At 37.2% G+C, this 12,782-nt stretch overlaps 1 protein-coding gene across 1 annotated transcript in view; it reads right to left on the bottom strand.

Moving 5' to 3' along the window:
* Nucleotides 1–12,782, bottom strand: part of eya (eya transcriptional coactivator and phosphatase 2) — a 178,969-nt gene that overhangs the window by 101,834 nt on the left and 64,353 nt on the right. The window contains exon 4 of the mRNA XM_089099899.1: nucleotides 1,142–1,323. Within this exon, the coding sequence (XP_088956025.1) occupies nucleotides 1,142–1,323 (182 nt within the window). The remainder of the gene's footprint in view (nucleotides 1–1,141; nucleotides 1,324–12,782) is intronic.

Genomic DNA, 12,782 nt, shown 5'->3' with positions numbered 1-12,782 from the left:
ATTTACGAAAATAAACCTTACGAAGACAAGAAATAAACAAAAGATGAAGACAAACAAACAATCGGTCTTGTCGAAAGTAGCATCAGTCCGACACGACTCAATAAATTTACACATAAGATACAAAAAATTACAAATTTAAATTATCAAGACATTTTAGAAAGCAACGGTCTTGGTTCGTTCTTGGTGATGACGATAAATTATCATAAAATTCAAACGTTTATAACTAATCTTCATGTTTTGAACGCCAACAAAATCAAAGTGAAATGGTTGCTCTGTCCAGATAAAAATTGTTTTTATTGCTTTTTTGTTGAAAATTAATGTCACAATCTAGCAACAGCATCCTTGCTGCCATAGCACCGGGGCTAATATGTTATTATTAAATTGCATTTACCAACTCAAGTTATTTTCCACAAGCATTTTCTATTTAAATGAATATTTATCAACAAAGAATCTTTCCACTGTAAAAAAGGTTTTATTTTTAGGGAAGCCAACCACAAATCAGGAAAAATTAACATGAACTTGGCAATCGCTCTTTAAGACTTTGCTGAGAAGATCAGTGGCCAGCTCAGTAAAATTCTATTTTGCAATCCTCTTCTTCAATTCATGTGCATTTATTTTGACTGTAACAATTCAAAGCTATTGCTTTTAGAATTGGGTGTCGTTGCTTTCTTAACGAATGAAAAAACAGACAATTTTTTGAAATTGCAGAATACAAGATGTCCATCACTTGATACTTGGCGGCTAACTCTTTGTTGCTCTTTATTCGATTACACCGATTAGAGTAGGAGGGAATTTGCCCTTTTGGATCTTTTTAGCCCTCTAGATTTCTAAAAATACGTCTTTGGTATTTTTATTGATAAACAATCTTTTTGGTATTTTTACTAGAAGTAAGAGAAAAAAGAAAAAATTGTCCTCCCTAGATTTCGGGAAATATATTTTGCACTTAACATATTAATAAATAAAAAGGGGAGAGAAATAGATATGAAGAGAGAGTGATAGGAGAAGCGAAAGAGGAATAGAGAGAAAGAAGGAGAGAAAGAGGGGTTTAGAGGGAAAGAAAGGGGGAGGCTGGGAAAGATACAAAAAACTAAAAAATCTGGATGCACATTAACAAAAACAAATCTATAAAATAGACGCCTACCGTTTGTTGATTCTGACCAAGTGGGAAAACCAGAGGCTTCTATAGTCGCCATTGATCTTAAATTATCGTTGTCATCATGGGTGCTTCCTTGACCTCCCCTTTGATCAGAGACGTCTTCACATGACCTAGATTGACTGCCAGGGCTCGAAGATAAATTGCTCGTGTTGTTGTTGTCTAGAAGCCTAAAAAGGAGTAAAATATTTGTCTGACAAGTCTAAGACGCAATTTAGTTCACCTACAAACGATTTCAAGAAAAACTGTGGTAGTTCCTCTATACAGGAAAGTTGAACTTGACACGCTAAATCAATTGGTCAGATTCATTTTCCCACATTGCATTTGATCAAATGCACTATGACTCCTTTCTTCAAATGCTTAAACAGTTGGAGTTCGGCACCTTTACTGTTATTTTTGCCTTATCTTGGAGTCCCTGCACATAAACTGTTCGTAATGCAAATAGAAAACCCACATTTTCTCGCATCACATTTCGTGAAATGCACTATGACTCCATTCTTCAAATCCTTAAACAGTTGAAGTTCGGCACCTTTACTGTTATTTTTGCCTTATCTTTGAGTCCCTGCACATCAACTGTTAGTAATGCAAATAGAAAACCCACATTTTCTAGCATCACATTTTCCCTCATCACATTTCGTGAATTGCACTATGATTCCTTTCTTCAAATGCTTAAACAGTTGAAGTTTGGCACCATTACTGTTATTTTTGCCTTATCTTGGTGTCACTGCACATCAACGGTTCTTAATGCAAATAGAAAACCCACATTTTCTCGCATCACATTTTCTCGCATCACATTTCGTGAAATGCACTATGATTCCTTTCTTCAAATGCTCAAACAGTTGAAGTTTGGCACCTTTACTGTTATTTTTGCCTTATCTTGGAGTCCCTGCACATCAACTGTTCGTAATGCAAATAGAAAACCCACATTTTCTCGCATCACATTTCGTGAAATGCGCTATGACTCCTTTCTTCAAATGCTTAAACAGTTGAAGTTCGGCACCTTTACTGTTATTTTTGCCTTATCTTGGAGTCCCTGCAAATCAACTTTTCGTAATCCAAATAGAAAACCCACATTTTCTCGCATCACATTTCGTTAAATGCACTATGACTCCTTTCTTCAAATCCTTAAACAGTTGAAGTTCGGCACCTTTACTGTTATTTTTGCCTTATCTTGGAGTCCCTGCACATCAACTGTTCGTAATACAAATAGAAAACCCACATTTTCTCGCATCACATTTCGTGAAATGCACTATGACTCCTTTCTTCAAATCCTTAAACAGTTGAAGTTCGGCACCTTTACTGTTATTTTTGCCTTATCTTGGAGTCCCTGCACATCAACTGTTCGTAATTCAAATAGAAAACCCACATTTTCTCGCATCACATTTTATCGCATCACATTTCGTGAAATGCACTATGACTCCTTTCTTCAAATGCTTAAACAGTTGGAGTTCGGCACCTTTACTGTTATTTTTGCCTTATCTTGGAGTCCCTGCACATCAACTGTTCGTAATGCAAATAGAAAACCCACATTTTCCCGCATCACATTTCGAGAAATGAACTATGATTCCTTTCTTCAAATGCTTAAACAGTTGGAGTTCGGAACCATTACTGTTATTTGTGCCATATCTTTGTGTCCCTGCACATCAACTGTTGGTAATGCAAATAGAAAACCCACATTTTCTTGCATCACATTTTATCGCATCACATTTCGTGAAATGCACTCTGACTCCTTTCTTCAAATGCTCAAAAAGTTGGAGTTCGGCACATTTACTGTTATTTTTTCCTTATCTTGGAGTCACTGCACATCAACTTTTCGTAATGCAAATAGAAAACCCACATTTTCTCGCATCACATTTCGTGAAATGCACTATGACTCCTTTCTTCAAATCATTAAACAGTTGAAGTTCGGCACCTTTACTGTTATTTTTGCCTTATCTTGGAGTCCCTGCACATCAACTTTTCGTAATGCAAATAGAAAACCCACATTTTCTCGCATCACATTTCGTGAAATGCACTATGACTCCTTTCTTCAATTCCTTAAACAGTTGAAGTTTTGCACCTTTACTGTTATTTTTGCCTTATCTTGGAGTCCCTGTAAATCAACTGTTGGTAATGCAAATAGAAAACCCACATTTTCTCGCATCACATTTAATCACATCACATTTCGTGAAATGCACTATGAATCCTTTCTTCAAATGCTCAAACAGTTGTAGTTCGGCACCTTTACTGTTATTTTTGCCTGATCTTGGTGTCCCTGCACATCAACTGTTCGTAATGCAAATAGAAAACCCACATTTTCTCGCATCACATTTCGTGAAATGCACTATGATTCCTTTCTTCAAATGCTTAAACAGTTGAAGTTCGGCACCTTTACTGTTATTTTTGCCCTATCTTGGAGTCCCTGCACATCAACTGTTCGTAATGCAAATAGAAAACCCACATTTTCTCGCATCACATTTTCCTGCATCACATTTCGTGACATGCACTATGATTCCTTTCTTCAAATGCTTAAACAGTTGAAGTTTGGCACCATTACTGTTATTTTTTAATGATCTTGGAGTCCCTGCACATCAACTGTTGGTAATGCAAATAGAAAACCCACATTTTCTCGCATCACATTTCGTGAAATTCACTATGATTCCTTTCTTCAAATGCTTAAACAGTTGAAGTTTGGCACCTGTACTGTTATTTTTGCCCTATCTTGGAGTCTCTGCACATCAACTGTTGGTAATGCAAATAGAAAACCCACATTGTCTAGCATCACATTGTATCGCATCACATTTCGTTATCTTCACTATGACTCCTTTCTTCAATTGCTTAAACAGTTGGAGTTTGGCACCTTTACTGTTATTTTTGCCCTATCTTGGAGTCCCTGTACATCAACTGTTCGTAATGAAAATAGAAAACCCAAATTTTCTCTCATCACATTTTATCTCATCACAGTTCTTGAAATGCACTATGACTACATTCTTCAAATGCTGAAACAGTTGAAGTTTGGCACAATGACTGTTATTTTTGCCTTATCTTGGAGTCCCTGCACATCAACTGTTCGTAATGCAAATAGAAAACCCACATTTTCTTGCATCACATTTTATCTCATCACATGTCGTGAAATGCACTATGACTCCTTTCTTCAAATCCTTAAACAGTTGGAGTTCGGCACCTTTACTGTTATTTTTGCCTTATCTTGGTGTCCCTGTACATCAACTGTTCGTAATGCAAAAAGAAAACCCACATTTTCTCGCATCACATTTCGTGAAATGAACTATGTCTACTTTCTTCAAATGCTAAATCAGTTGAAGTTCGGCACCTTTACTGTTATTTTTGCCTTATCTTGGAGTCCCTGCACATCAACTGTTCGTAATGCAAATAGAAAACCCACATTTTCTCGCATCACATTTCGTGAAATGCACTATGATTCCTTTCTTCAAATGCTTAAACAGTTGAAGTTCGGCACCTTTACTGTTATTTTTGCCTTATCTTGGAGTCTCTGCACATCAACTGTTCGTAATGCAAATAGAAAACCCACATTTTCTCGCATCACATTTTCCCGCATCACATTTCGTGAAATGCACTATGACTCCTTTCTTCAAATGCTTAAACAGTTGAAGTTCGGCACATTTACTGTTATTTTTGCCTTATCTTGGAGTCCCTGCACATCAACTGTTAGTAATGCAAATAGAAAACCCACATTTTCTCGCATCACATTTCGTGAAATGCACTATGATTCCTTTCTTCAAATGCTTAAACAGTTGAAGTTCGGCACCTTTACTGTTATTTTTGCCTTATCTTGGAGTCACTGCACATCAACTGTTCGTAATGCAAATAGAAAACCCACATTTTCTCGCATCACATTTTCTCGCATCACATTTCGTGAAATGCACTATGACTCCTTTCTTCAAATGCTCAAACAGTTGAAGTTCTTCACCTTTACTGTTATTTTTGCCTTATCATGGAGTCCCTGCAAATCAACTGTTCGTAATGCAAATAGAAAACACACATTTTCTCGCATCACATTTCGTGAAATGCACTATGACTCCTTTCTTCAAATCCTTAAACAGTTGAAGTTCGGCACCTTTACTGTTATTTTTGGCTTATCTTGGAGTCCCTGCACATCAACTGTTCGTAATGCATATATAATAACCACATTTTCTCTCATCACATTTCGTGAAATGCACTATGATTCCTTTCTTCAAATGCTTAAACAGTTGAAGTTCGGCACCTTTACTGTTATTTTTGCCTTATCTTGGAGTCACTGCACATCAACTGTTCGTAATGCAAATAGAAAACCCACATTTTCTCGCATCACATTTTCCCGCATCACATGTCGTGAAATGCACTCTGATTCCTTTCTTCAAATGCTTAAACAGTTGTAGTTCGGCACATATACTGTTATTTTTGCCTTATCTTGGAGTCCCTGTACATCAACTGTTAGTAATGCAAATAGAAAACCCACATTTTCTCGCATCACATTTCGTGAAATGCACTATGATTCCTTTCTTCAAATGCTTAAACAGTTGAAGTTCGGCACCTTTACTGTTATTTTTGCCTTATCTTGGAGTCCCTGCACATCAACTGTTCGTAATGCAAATAGAAAACCCACATTTTCTCGCATCACATTTCGTGAAATGCACTATGACTCCTTTCTTCAAATGCTTAAACAGTTGTAGTTCGGCACCTTTACTGTTATTTTTGCCTTATCTTGGAGTCCCTGCACATCAACTGTTCGTAATGCAAATAGAAAACCCACATTTTCTCGCATCACATTTCGTGAAATGCACTATGACTCCTTTCTTCAAATGCTTAAACAGTTGAAGTTCGGCACCTTTACTGTTATTATTGACTTATCTTGGAGTCCCTGCACATCAACTGTTCGTAATGCAAATAGAAAACCCACATTTTCTCGCATCACATTTCGTGAAATGCACTATGATTCCTTTCTTCAAATGCTTAAACATTTGAAGTTCGGCACCTTTACTGTTATTATTGCCTTATCTTGGTGTCCCTGAACATCAACTTTTATTAATTCAAATAGAATAAACCCCTGTTCTCGCATCACATTTATAGTAATGAAATATGTTTACTTACTTCAAATGCTAAATCATATGAAGTTAGGCACCTGAAATGTTATTTTTGCCTTATCTTGGAGTCCCTGCACATCAACTGTTCGTAATGCAAATAGAATACCCACATTTTCTAGCATCACATTTTACCGCATCACATTTCGTGAAATGCACTATGACTCCTTTCTTCAAATGCTTAAACAGTTGGAGTTCGGCACAAATACTGTTATTTTTGCCTTATCTTGGAGTCCCTGCAAATCAACTGTTCGTAATGCAAATAGAACAACCACATTTTCTCGCATCACATTTCGTGAAATGCACTATGACTCCTTTCTTCAAATCCTTAAACAGTTGAAGTTCGGCACCTTTACTGTTATTTTTGCCCTATCTTGGAGTCCCTGCACATCAACTTTTCGTAATGCAAATAGAAAACCCACATTTTCTCGCATCACATTTCGTGAAATGCACTATCACTCCTTTCTTCAAATCCTTAAACAGTTGAAGTTCGGCACCTTTACTGTTATTTTTGCCCTATCTTGGAGTCCCTGCACATCAACTGTTCGTACTGCAAATAGAATACCCACATTTTCTCGCATCACATTTCGTGAAATGCTCTATGACTCCTTTCTTCAAATGCTTAAACAGTTGAAGTTCGGCACATTTACTGTTATTTTTGCCTTATCTTGGAGTCCCTGCAAATCAACTGTTCGTAATGCAAATAGAAAACCCACATTTTCTCGCATCACATTTAGTGAAATGCACTATGACTCCTTTCTTCAAATGCTTAAACAGTTGAAGTTCGGCACCTTTACTGTTATTTTTGCCTTATCTTGGAGTCCCTGCACATCAACTGTTCGTAATGCAAATAGAAAACCCACATTTTCTCGCATCACATTTCGTGAAATGCGCTATGACTCCTTTCTTCATATGCTTAAACAGTTGAAGTTCGGCACCTTTACTGTTATTTTTGCCTTATCTTGGAGTCCCTGCACATCAACTGTTCGTAATGCAAATAGAAAACCCACATTTTCTCGCATCACATTTCGTGAAATGCGCTATGACTCCTTTCTTCAAATCCTTAAACAGTTGAAGTTCGGCACCTTTACTGTTATTTTTGCCTTATCTTGGAGTCCCTGCACATCAACTGTTCGTAATGCAAATAGAAAACCCACATTTTCTCGCATCACATTTGTTCGTAATGCAAATAGAAAACCCACATTTTCTCGCATCACATTTTACCGCATCACATTTCGTGAAATGCACTATGACTCCTTTCTTCAAATGCTCAAACAGTTGTTCGGCCGCATTGCAAATAGAAAACCCAAAATGTTTTTTTTTTTCACTATCCTTTAAAACTTGTGGTTTGCAACATACCGACTATTTAATCATCCCAACCGAATTTAAAGCAACCCAAATAAATTCACTAAAAAATTGCCCCAATTCTTAAAAATTATGTTTTTAATAAAATACAAATATTACAGTATAAATCTATAAATCTAGTGTGACAGATTTTTTTTTATTTTATCAATTTCATGCTTAACAGCAATAATTGCCGTTAGTGACCGCAAAAACAGAGTAAAAACCTAAACAGGACTTGACTATTTCTCATATATTTTATAAAACAGAAAGTGAAGTATGACAGTAAAGCTATTAACTCTTTAGAGTTATATAAACAAAACACAACGGTAGATAAAGAAATACTATACGAAAAGAAAAATTGGGCAAAGTAAGGCAAGTATGTTTGCAATTCTATTCCGGTTCACTTTATAAGAGTAAGTTAACAATATATTGCTAGTTCAATTGCTAGTTGTAGCCTATTGTAATTTCTTTTAAACCCATCAGAAACAAACCAGGTATAGCAATGAAAACTAGTAAGAGCCAAATGAAAGGTAGAAATAGTGGAGTTTACCCCCCCCCCCTAGCCCCCCTTTAAGTGCTACAGTATATTCAGCTTAGAGTAATTGGAATTAGCAAAAAAAAAAAATTGAAATATAAAACAGACGACAATATTCCTATAGATATTTATATAAAGGTGTGGTAACAAGGAAAATACCACACCACCCATAATTTGGTGACCCCCAAAAAATAAACATATGTAACAATAAGAAAAGACACGGAAGGGGGAAACATACCTGAATTATAGATTATACCTGAAATTTAGCTAAACTGAGAACTTTATCTTAGAGGTCTCAGCCCTCCTGATGAAGAAGAAAGAATGGTAGCCTCGACCCTTTAGTTTGGCTTGACAAGGAAAGTTGTAGATTTTTGCTTTTGCATGCTTGCTTCATTTTTCCTAGGGATGATCAGTAGGGACAGGAGAAAGGGAAGGGGCTATTTAAGTAGAAATTCTATTTTTAGTGCAAAAAGTCTAGTTCAAAACGACAGAGTCACTTTCAGCCACTGTGTGCTAAATAAACACAATTCCCCCCCCCCCCCCAAAAGGCCAACTTTCCCCAAAAAAAGATTTCTAAGATAGTCAATCAGTTCAAAAGTATAAAAACTAATGTCAAATTTTAGTCTCGAATGACATCCTGTCACCAAGTGGTGTATTTAGTCTCAGCCTTTAACCAATCATTATGACAATAAACCCCACTAAAATAGTACTGCCAAATGACTTGTCATAGGCAGCGCAATCGCGCTGCCTAAGTAAAGAGCGATGTAGGCACAATGTATTATTATTTGTTTTTTTGGTCTTAGACTAGGGCACGTCGCATCGAAGGAGCTGTCGTAGAAACTTCGAAAAGGACTTAATCGATTGGAGATAGGCGTAGTGCCCTTTTTAATATTAGAAAGTGATTGGAAGGCAACTAACCCCCCTCCCGAGCCCACAATTTCCCCAAACACATCCAATACAAATTTTAAGATAGCCATTTTGTTCTACGTATAGTTGAAAGGTCCGGAAATAATGTCTTTAAGGGTGACACCCCCCACATCCTTTAGGGCAAGGGTTGTAAGTTATACCCCGGGGGCATATAAGGTTTATATAGAAAGAGTGATCGTAAAAACTTCGGAGGGGGCTCATTGGATTGGTAATCAGAAATTATAGTGCCTTTTTAAGATTCAGGGTGATCGCAGGGTGGATACCACCCCTACCCCACCCCTCGTATTTTCCAAAAGTACATCTGAAAGAAATTTTGAGATGACCATTTGTTGTCGTAGAAACTTCGAAAAGGCTCATTTGATTGGAAAGTGAAAGGGCTAGTGCCCTTTTTGATAGTCAAAAGTGAATGGAGGGCAACAAGCCCCCCCCACGCCAATCGATTCACAAAACACATCTATTCAATATTTTGAAATAGCCATTTTTTTCAGCGTAGTTGAAATCTCTGGAAATTATGTCTTCGAGGATGACACCCCCCCCCCAACCGTCAGCGCAAGGGTTGTAAGTTATGCCCCGAGGGCATATAAGATTTATATGGAAATCGTGATCGCAAAACCTCCGGATGGGGCTCATTTGATTGGAAATCAGATGTTCTAGTGCTCTTCTTATGAGTCAAAGTGATCGGAGGGCAGCCCCCCCTCTCCACGTCGTATCTTCCACAAATGCATCTGATATAAATTCTGAAATAGTCATTTGTTCAAAAATGGTCCAATATAATAAGGTGTTTGGGGTGGAAAGAATCCCCCAGATTCTTGGGGCAAGGGTTGTAAATTATGCCACAGGGGCATAAAAGGTTTTTTAAGGAAGGGGTGGTCGTGTGAACTTTAGAAAAGACAAATTTGATTGAAAATGCATAGTTCTAGTTCCCTTTTAAGATTCAAACATGATGGAGAGCAACTAACCCTTTTCCCCCTCCCTAACATCCTGTTTTCCCGTAACGCATTCAATTGAAACTGTGAGACAACCATGTTGTTACCAATAGTCCAAAAATCATATAACAATGTCTTTAGGGTGGAAACAATCTCCCACAGCCCATGGGAAAGGGTTGTAAGTTATACCCCGGGGCATTCAAGTTTTTTATGGAACGAGTGGTCGCATAAACTTTGAACCGCATGGAGCTCATTTGATTGAAAGTCCGGAGTTTCATTGCCCTTTTTAAGAGTCAAAAGTAAATGGAGGGTAATCAGCCCCCCCCCTAAGCCTATGATTCCCCAAAACATATCCGATCTAAATTTTAAGAGATCTACTTTGTTCAGCCTTGTTGACAGGTCCAGTAATAATGCCTTTGGGGATGTCAACCTCCCCACAGTTCCCAGGGCAAGGGTAATAAGTTAGGCAATATCATTCATGGTTTACATAAACTATATGTTATTGAGAAAGGTATGCATGTTTGAACTTTCTTTCCAAGAAGACGAAGGGCATCCAAGTGAGCCTTTCACGGAATGCTGATTAGTGTTGAACTAAATCAAAACACGTTATGTGTATGCGGATTGTCGAAAGGGTGTAACACGGGAATAACTAAGTACAGGAATTTGGAAAATTCGAAAAATGAAAAGTGAGATAGCATGAAAGGCAATTCTTTCCCTTTATCAATACTACTACAATTACCATCATTGCTATCACTACACCACTTCATCCATAGTTCTATAAAGAATTTTGAAAAACTTCAAAAGACTCAATGTACATATACATTGTCGACAGAGTACATTTCAAGAGTTGATTCGGGTGTTAAGTTGGAACTTTCAGAGAATGCTTAAAGGGAAGATCGTCTCACCAAAAGGCAATATGTGCACACTATTGGTACTACTACTGTTACTGCTGCATTTACTACTACTACTACTACTACTACTTCTATTTCAACTAATTGTAAGGTTAAGACCATTGAGATGATAATTTCAAAAAGTAAATGAAGATACAGGTTATCAAAAGGACATATCAGCAATGGCTAAATGTATTAGGTTTAAACTTCAAGGATTTGATGAGAGGGATGTTCTACTGATCAAAAGGCAATATGTTAATACTACTAATGTTAGTAGTACTACCGATATTCAATACTATTGCTAGTAATATCAATACTACTACTGTGACTATTATTACAACTATGCCTAAGGCTATGAAGGTGAAATTTCAATTGTTAAAAGGGTGTAACAGCAATATCTTAGGAACAGTTTGGTGGGTGAAATTGAAAATAACAGGGCTTGTTGTAAGGGATGTTAAACTAACCAAAAGAAAATATTTGCATCCTAATGCTACTACTTCTACTCCTTCTACTACAGCTGCTACTATTATTACTACTTCTACTACTACTGATGCCACTGAAAGTTAGGCTACTACAATTAATTCTACTGCTACTACTGCTATGAAAACTGAGGATATTAAGGCTAAAAATTTGGTATATGATGAAACTGTATGGAACTAATTCGAAATACATTCCCACACAGGTTGTCACGCAGACGCATGAGAAATTCTTCAGGAATAGTTGACGGTATTAAGTTGAAACTTTCAGCGTGTGTTGATGAAACTAAAGGTGCTATGTGCACACTGCTGTTAATGGTGCTACAACTATTGCTAATGCGCAAGCTAAGGGTATTAAGGTGAAGCTTTTAAGGGATATTTGGGCGGATGTGGAACTAAATCAAAACAACCCATGAGCATGTGGACTTTCACCACCTAATACACAAGTAGTGGACCAACTTGTTCCTTAACCGTTAACACCAATGAGCTTTCAAGGTGTCGAGACTTGGAAATTTTGTAACAAAACGTCCCCTCCGCATCATAAAGTTAGAAATAAAATTGGGAGTTTTGTTGCCCAGTTTACTAATCACACGCTCCAATCAGAAGCCCTTTTTTGCATGTTTTACGTAAAGCCTACTTTTGCCTATCTTTAAGAGCTTTGTTTGTTAACTTTGTTTGAATTTCAGAATGCAGAAATTTGAAAAGTCTTACTACTCAAAAGTTCTATCACATCTTCTGACAGAAGCCATAATCAGAACCTTTTTGCCTATTTTAGAGAACAGCTCAAAATTTATCACATAATCTACTACCCCTTCCCCCACTGGTATTATCCCTTTAAAGTATTCTACTACCCCATCCCTTTAGCATGGTGTCAGCTATAAGCTAGAAAAAGGAGCTTGTATTAAAACAGGTAATACAGCTGCAAGTGCATAACCCAATAATCAAGATCTAGCAGCGAGATCTTACACATGACTGAAAATTCAATTATGATCCTACAATCACAGCCAATCTGGGATGCAAAATCAGTCATCCCTAGCGTTCAATTTGAATTTTTTCCACCAGTTCAATTTTCTCATTACTTCCATGTAACGAAACCTGACTCTTTTACTATTAAAGATTCACAGCTCCCTGAATTGTGACCTTCCTGTCATTCCGCAGCAACTTCAATGTAAGATGGAAGCCAGAAAAACCTAATAGGGATTTGTTTCCATTCTACTGGTGGGCGCCAGTCTACTGGAACAGTTCAACTATGGAAGCCAAACAAGATTGGTCGAGTAAGCTCTTTTTGATAGATATGTAATCAACAGGGCATCACATAGATGCTTCCTGTAGCCAATGTACCTAGAACTAGTTTAAAAAAAGGAAAGAAACCAAGTCTTGCATATATCAATGCTCATATATATCTTATGTTATTTACAGGAGCTCTAGCCATGTAATATATATATATGTACAC

This window comes from Artemia sp. Qi Xiang Cuo, chromosome 14 (assembly GCF_049724085.1).
Source record: "Artemia sp. Qi Xiang Cuo chromosome 14, ASM4972408v1, whole genome shotgun sequence".
Taxonomy (NCBI): Eukaryota; Metazoa; Arthropoda; class Branchiopoda; order Anostraca; family Artemiidae; genus Artemia; species Artemia sp. Qi Xiang Cuo.
Note: the sequence above shows the minus strand (reverse complement) of the source record. Positions and strands in the feature narration are given on the sequence as shown.